The sequence below is a fragment of the Aegilops tauschii genome, chromosome 7, assembly GCF_002575655.3.
Source record: "Aegilops tauschii subsp. strangulata cultivar AL8/78 chromosome 7, Aet v6.0, whole genome shotgun sequence".
NCBI lineage: Eukaryota > Viridiplantae > Streptophyta > Magnoliopsida > Poales > Poaceae > Aegilops > Aegilops tauschii.
The window spans coordinates 458,105,051-458,112,640 of record NC_053041.3 but is presented as its reverse complement, the minus strand read 5'-3'; the positions used below and the strand labels follow the sequence as shown (position 1 = coordinate 458,112,640).

General features: G+C 49.8%; 1 protein-coding gene and 1 long non-coding RNA gene across 2 annotated transcripts; one reads left to right on the top strand and one right to left on the bottom strand.

Moving 5' to 3' along the window:
* Positions 1 to 3,969: 3,969 nt before the first annotated feature.
* LOC141027571 (uncharacterized) lies at positions 3,970 to 6,481 on the bottom strand. The gene is made up of 2 exons (XR_012189231.1): positions 6,264 to 6,481; positions 3,970 to 4,191 (listed from the first exon to the last, which is right to left on the bottom strand). It is a non-coding gene; the product is annotated as an uncharacterized lncRNA (long non-coding RNA).
* On the top strand, positions 4,293 to 7,220 carry LOC109743183 (cytochrome P450 734A4). The gene is made up of 5 exons (XM_020302260.4): positions 4,293 to 4,934; positions 5,049 to 5,272; positions 5,374 to 5,621; positions 5,744 to 6,137; positions 6,292 to 7,220. Exons 1-5 carry the CDS (start codon positions 4,382 to 4,384, stop codon positions 6,793 to 6,795), a joined length of 1,923 nt encoding a protein of 640 aa, XP_020157849.4. The 5' UTR covers positions 4,293 to 4,381; the 3' UTR covers positions 6,796 to 7,220.
* The last annotated feature ends 370 nt before the right edge of the window (positions 7,221 to 7,590 follow it).

Below are 7,590 nucleotides of genomic sequence, written 5' to 3'. Positions count from 1 at the left end.
AGTGGCATCGTGAGGGTCGGTGCGGCCACAGAGACGGCCTGGAACAGACGTCCTCGGGATAGCGGTAGACCGCGGGCCACGCCACTACGGCCCAAAGGGGAGACGCAGCGGCATCACGTGGGTCAATGCAGCCGTGGGGAGAACCATGGGACGACACAACGGCAGCTCGATGCTCGATTGGTAGAGGGGCACGCTGTACTCAAGACAATCTTCACGGGACCTTCGAAGACCCGCGCAACCGACGGGCCCGATCCGTCGCACGACGCAGGAGGGGCGGATCGAGGCGTGGGTGGGTGATCAATCCGATCACGCACGAGATCGTGGATGCCGCTCGGTGGAGGCGGGGTGGTGGAGGAGTCCGAGCTGAAACCGGCGACGACGGCCGACATGTGACGATGTGCGGACGAGCGCGTCAGCGCCGTTGCCCGGGCGGCCAACGCAGCAACGCCCGAGCGGCGAACGCAATACTGTGTGGAGGCGGCCGTACATACGCGGCGGACGCGAAGGCGGGGTGGTGATGCAGGAATCCTGTTCGGAATAGGTCGGCGACGGCTGGCGCATGACGACGGGCGTGGACGACGGCCGTGACGGTCGCTTGTCGCGTGAGGGCGTCGGGTCGGAGAAGTGGTCGGCCGGTCGTGCCAGTGTTGGAGTAGAGGCATGGGGTTGATGGCGGCGGTGGGCGACGAAAACTGATCGTTGATCGGAAAACCAAAAAGAAAATGCCGATCAAAACGATCGGTGAGAGAGAGAAAAACCCGGATCGAAGGATTGGAAAAAAGTCTCTTTGGGCAGCCGGTCAACATGACCGACGAGCAAACCATAGGTAAGGGCAACGCGGCCCCGGTGGTGGTCATGGAGGCCGACCGCCCCGTGGGCGAAGCGTGGGGTGGAAACGGCGAGTAACGGCTAAAGTTGGATCGGTTAGGTTGATACCATGTTAGAAGGGATAGAGAGATTGATGAAATTGATGGATATTCCTTGAGTCTTGTGGGCATATATATAGGAGTATATGATTATCTTGAAATATAAAATAAGATGAAATAAATCCTACGCTATCCTATATTTTCTAAGTAATCATAATACTCAACACAAGCAAATCACTAAAAGAGCATGTGCTTCTCCATATTTCAACCTTTTTGCTAGATTGCTCACCCGAGTCTCAATCGGTTCAGCTAAGTGAAACTTTGGTTCACTAAATGAATGCAACCTACGCTTGGGAAAACATAACGGGGTGAAAAGAAAAATGCATTTTGTACTTTTCAATGAATTGGAGTTGCATTTTTCTTAGGGAGAATAACATATGAAAACAAACATTTAGTGGAAACCAATGACAACCACGCGAAAACGATGTTTCCAATTTTTTTCAAAATAATCTCAAAAACAGTAGTGATGTTAAGGGGTGATGTCCTATGCCATGCAAAATTTCAAGTTTAAACACATTACGGGATTTGAGCTATGAAATAAACAAAATCAGCATTGGACAGTGTCGAACAGTGACGTCACTGTTCATTACCGAATCTATCTTTTTCATAGCTTGCATCCCGTAATGTGTTTTAACTTGATATTTCACATGATAATAGAACAATGTCTTCTCAATCGATTGGGACTTCAGAAATTCTCAGTCAGCCGAGATACAGATGGGCCAATATTTTAATAAAAGAGCACTTGTCATCTTTAAATTGAAAAGTTGGGGATTTATCATAATTTACTACAATTCATATGCTCTTAAATTGCGGGGACCCAGCAACTTTCTATGAACTTTTAAGAGGTAATAGAGGTATTCAATCTAGACCGCAAATCGATCGTAGGCAAGTAAGGTCATATATAATTCCTATATATAAGTACTAGTAAAAAGTTTTATTGAAAAGTAATATTTCAAAATATAATTTTAAAAGTTCTATATTATACACTAAAAATCATAAGATGCTTACATTTATGTCGCAAAAACCTTGTACTATCCCTTTTTTTCTTCTAAAATTGTACCATGTACAATCTAGAGAGAGATGTCACCATGTTTGGTTTGTCTCATTTTATTTTTAGCATGAGTAAATTTACTCCAATCCTTTGACATGCACATTAATCTCACATGCTCGTTATAGAGATATTGTTCTAAAATTTATATAGTTCTTATCTTTGTAACAGTAAATATTTCTAAATACCACTAGTACCATGTGGTTTGATATTTTCACGATACTGGTGATTTTATTTGAGCAACAAGTTAAATGCATAATGTTCTTATATAATCAGATTTTTTGGGGTACCTGTTGAAACTTGGAACCAAGAAATTTGATGGTGGACCAATGGTTTGTTGCTTGTGCATAGATGCTAGTGCATTTCGAAACATGAGGTTCTGATCCAGTGGAGGAGCCAAACAAAAGTTCCCATGTGCGGAATTCAAATCATGACAAACTGGAGGGGCAAAAAGACTATTTTGCTTTACGTTAGCCTCCACAATAAATTCTTCACAGTTTTACGCAAGGCTGGGGGGAGGGGGCGAAGGCCCCCCTTACCCCGACTTGTAGAAAGCTCTGCCATTTTTCTCTCATGCTTCCGGTAACAATTGCGCTACTAATTTGTGGTTAGAGTGGCATATAGTTGATCTTCATGAATTGGGATATGCCGTAGTATATTTTGAAACACAACGATTGATATACGACATGATTTAAAACATGTATTTCTTCTTTCTATTAGAGAGATGTCTGTAAATTCATTTTGAGGCGGTGATTTCCTAATTTCAAACTATACTTTTCACATGTTATTTTTGGGTTTTCGTCACCTTTACATTTTCCAAGGTTTGTAGTAGTGTTGACCTAGACCAATCACTAAAAAAACAAATGTTTCTTCACATTTCAATGGTTTTGCTAAATTACTTACTCGAGCCCAATTGATTTAGCTAAATGAAACTCTGGTTGACTAAAAAAATGCAACATGTGCTTGGAAGAACGTTATAGTGTGGACCAAAATAATACATGTTGCACTTTTCACTAGATTGGTGCTGTGTTTTTTCTCAATTGATTGTGCTCAGTCAACCAATATACTAAAACATTTAGGGTAAGAAAAAATTCTAGGCAGTTTTAACAAAAAAACACAATTATAGGATTAATTATTAAATGAAAAATTGCTCTGATTAGTTACTTAATGAGAAATATGAGTCACATGCCAAGCTCAGCTATTTGGGAGAAAATATCCAAAGTTTCAATTTTTTGGCGTTATTTGGTTTATTCAATCTCACATTTGTTTTCTTCAAGGAAAACTAAATAATTAATTATTCGTTGCAACGGGTGTAAATATTCTGTTGTATATTAGCCCATGATTACCAGACGTGGAGTTTGTGAGCAGTACAATCCAGAAAATTCCATCATGAATAGTAAAATCCAAAAAATAATAATAGATCTTTTTTTGCAAGAAACAATGATGTTTTTTTACATGCACGCTAAAATTCATGATGGAATCGAACTTGTGGAAATGTGAAAAAAAAATCGATGCTTCAAAAAGGGTGTTATTGGGTGCATTTTGAAGCATGATTTATGTTTTTTTCGTCCACCCCTCCACAAATATTATTCCATCGCGAAAATGTTCATGCATATAGAAAAAACTTCAATGTTTCTTTCTAAAAAAATCAGATTGTTTTGAAAAAATCTATTTTCTCTCCATAATTTACTGTTCACTCGGTGTCATATGAGCTCGAGCTCACAATAGCACTTTCGATGATTACCTTTCATACAAGTGTGCTTGTCTAAATAATTATTTATCAAGTGATACCCGTGACCGTGATTTATCTACCTAAATGCATTTAGGATTTTATTTGGTAACCACTTATTTGGTAAGAACTCATTATCTTGGCAAAGAAAACATACTTTTATTTTGTAAGTGAGTAAAAGTCCGGAGGAAAAGGGAGAATGTTGGACAAAGGAGGTGGTGGACAACATAGCGTTACTTATTTTAAGTAGGAGAGAGAAAAAAATTGTCTCCAATAGCCTCCTTTTTTTTTTGAACACAATACAAATGTAAGCGCTCACACATACGCGCATACACTCACCCGTATGTACGCATACACGCACACTCTACTCCTATGAGCACCTTCGAGAGACTGAGTCGGCATATTATCTTGAGATTTACGAAGTCATCGCAGAGGCCTCATCATCGACGGGAACGTCTCCTCCCACTGAAAGCGCATCGCCGGAAATCCTGAAATGAATTCAGAAATAATGCGTGATTTTAACCCGTGCCTTTCACGTTCCATTTCCGGGTTTTGCTCTCCTTTACAATTTGCAACAGAAAACAGGAAATGCCACATCAGTTCAGCAAGCCAGCCAGCATGGTCAACCCAGGAGGCTTGGGCTTAAACCTAACTCGTTGACTGGGACAAACCCAAAGCATGAACAGAAACAGAGCAGAACAGAGCGCGGGCTGGGCCCGACCAACGCCGCCGGCCGCTCCCCTATATAACGGCCGCCTCCTCCCGCCCTCCCTCCCTCCTCCTGCTCCTTTCTCATTTCCAAACCAACCCAACAAACGCTCGAGCAACCCACCGGCCACCGCGCTGACCCAAACGCTCGTCGAGGGATCGGACCCCTGTTCTCCCGGGTGCCCTTCTGTTTCAATCAAGAAGCAAAAGGAGGAAGGTATGGGGGCGCCGGAGAACTGGTGGTCGACGTGGAGGGGGCTGGCCGTCGCCGTCACGGCGGCGTGCCTGCTCCTGCACGTGGCGGCGCGGGTGACGGACGCGCTGTGGTGGCGGCCGCGGCGGCTGGAGGCGCACTTCGCGCGGCAGGGCGTGCGCGGCCCGCCGTACCGCTTCCTCGTCGGCTGCGTCCGGGAGATGGTGGCACTCATGGCGGAGGCCACCGCCAAGCCCATGTCGCCGGCCACCTCCCACAACGCGCTGCCCCGGGTGCTCGCCTTCTACCACTACTGGAGGAAGATCTACGGTACGCATGCATGCGCCGCGTGTTTCTTCCCTTCTCTCGCTGTCAGCAGCTCACGTTCTCCGCAATCAATGGGTGGAGTTCTAATGGTGGTTGGGTCTTGTCGTGGCGGCGCAGGGCCGACGTTCTTGATATGGTTCGGGCCGACGCCGCGGCTCACGGTGGCGGACCCCGAGCTCGTCCGCGAGATCTTCCTCACGCGCGCGGAGGCGTTCGACCGCTACGAGGCGCACCCCATCGTCCGGCAGCTCGAGGGAGACGGGCTCGTCAGCCTGCACGGCGACAAGTGGGCCCTCCACCGCCGCGTTCTCGCCCCCGCCTTCTACCCCGACAACCTCAACGTACTGATGAAACGCATACCGCCCTTTCTCTTTGGCCCGCTCGGCTTGGTCAGTGTGCAGCGAGTGACACGGCGCCGCGCCGGCGATGTTTTTTTTTGCAGCGGCTGGTGCCGCACGTCGGCAGGTCGGTGGCGGCGCTGGCGGAGAGGTGGCGGGCGATGGCGTGCGCGAGCGGCGGCGAGGTGGAGGTGGACGTGGCGGAGTGGTTCCAGGCGGTGGCCGAGGAGGCCATCACGCGCGCCACGTTCGGGCGCAGCTACGCCTCCGGCCGCGTGGTGTTCCGCATGCAGGGCCGCCTCATGGCCTTCGCCTCCGAGGCCTTCCGCAAGGTGCTCGTCCCGGGCTACCGGTACGTCAAATACGTCATTAATCCCAACCGAATCAGTCAAGTCACCGCTCAGAGATTCTCCATTAACATCTGCATACTTGTGTACTCATGTGTCCGCCGTCGTCAATTCAATTGATCTGCAGGTTCTTGCCGACCAAGAAGAACCGGATGTCGTGGGGCCTGGACAGGGAGATCAGGCGGGGCCTAGTCCAGCTCATCGGCCGGCGCAGCGACGCCGCCGAGGACCACGAGGCGGAGATCAAGGAGAAGGGCAACAGCGGCGGCTTCAGGGACCTGCTGGGGCTGATGATAAATGCCCGCGACAAGAAGTCGCAGGCCATGCCGGTGGAGGACATGGTGGAGGAGTGCAAGACGTTCTTCTTCGCCGGCAAGCAGACGACCACCAACCTGCTGACCTGGGCCACGGTGCTCCTCGCCATGCACCCGGAGTGGCAGGACCGCGCCCGGCAGGAGGTCCTCGCCGTGTGCGGCCTCGGCGAGCTCCCCGCCAAGGAGCACCTGCACAAGCTGAAAACGGTACGCCACCCACACAACACTGTTCCGAAACCGAAAGTACTTACTACCGAAGGATGATCTTTTCAAACAAAACGTCCGGACCGGAGGGGTATTCCGGTAACTCCGCAGCGACAAAAAAAGACTCACCTTGTTTCTTCTCCGTGTCCCGTTCCAGCTGGGGATGATCCTGAACGAGACGCTGAGGCTGTACCCACCGGCCGTGGCCACCATCCGCAGGGCCAAGGTGGACGTCACCCTCGGCGACCTGGCGATCCCGCGCGACACGGAGCTGCTGATCCCGATCATGGCGATCCACCACGACGCCAGGTTCTGGGGGCCCGACGCGGCGCAGTTCAACCCCGGCCGGTTCGCCGGCGGCGCGGCCCGGGCGGCGACGCACCCGCTGGCGTTCATCCCGTTCGGGCTCGGGTCCCGGATGTGCGTCGGCCAGAACCTCGCCCTGCTCGAGGCCAAGCTCACCGTGGCCGTCCTGCTCCAGCGCTTCGAGCTGAGGCCGTCGCCCAAGTACGTGCACGCGCCGACGGTGCTGATGCTGCTCCACCCGCAGTACGGCGCGCCCGTGATCTTCCGCCCCCTGTCGTCGCCCCCGCCGTCCGCGTCGGTCCACACTAGCGACGAGCTCTCTCTCTCTCTCTCTAGGCCTCTAGCCTCACTCTAGGAATTGACAGAAATGACCCCGCCGTGCCGTGTGTACATATGCCTAATGGCACGGAACCGCTAACGGAAAGCAGCTTCGCCATGGATGGCCCTCGCTAACTGACTACTAGTACTAGTAGTAGAGTAGATCATCAGAGCAGAGCAGAGCAGGACCTTTAGGATTTGATGGCACAGGACAGGGGAAGGCCGGGCCCGCGCTCCCCTGCCCGGTCGCTTCCATTTGTTCTCTTCTCCTTCCACGGATTCTGGCCGCGTTTGTGTCTAGTACGTACATTACAGCTGTGTGTTTATTCCGGCTATTCTTTAGTTATTATTAGAGCAAGAAAAAGAAAAAAAAGATGATCAATCCAGAGCAGCAGGGGAACGGAAAAGCTGTATGGGGATGGGAAATTTGTTCGCCGTGGACGTACGCGGTATTCCGGCCTTGTGCTCCTCTCCTTTTTCGTTTGTGTTATGGCTGGTTGTGTCGTGTTGACAATTCATGGCAGAATCTCTGGTGGTTGTACGAAGGAGGAATACGCTTTGTGCAGGCTGTGCTGCTGACGATGCTGTGCAGATTCTAACTGAAGTCCACTGTGCTGCCAGTGTGTCGCCCACTCCACCCTGTCCTCCTCCTCGTGTCTTCTCTTGGTCTTTTTCTTTTTGCATTAGAGGTTTTCTTTCCCTTTATCAAAAAAAAAAAAAACCCTGCCAATTTCTTTCCAAGTTGTTTGCTTGAGGGCATCTTCAATGGCAACCCGTAAATTTCCTCTCGCATTCATTCGCGGACAGAGGGTCCGCGGACACGGATGCGGGA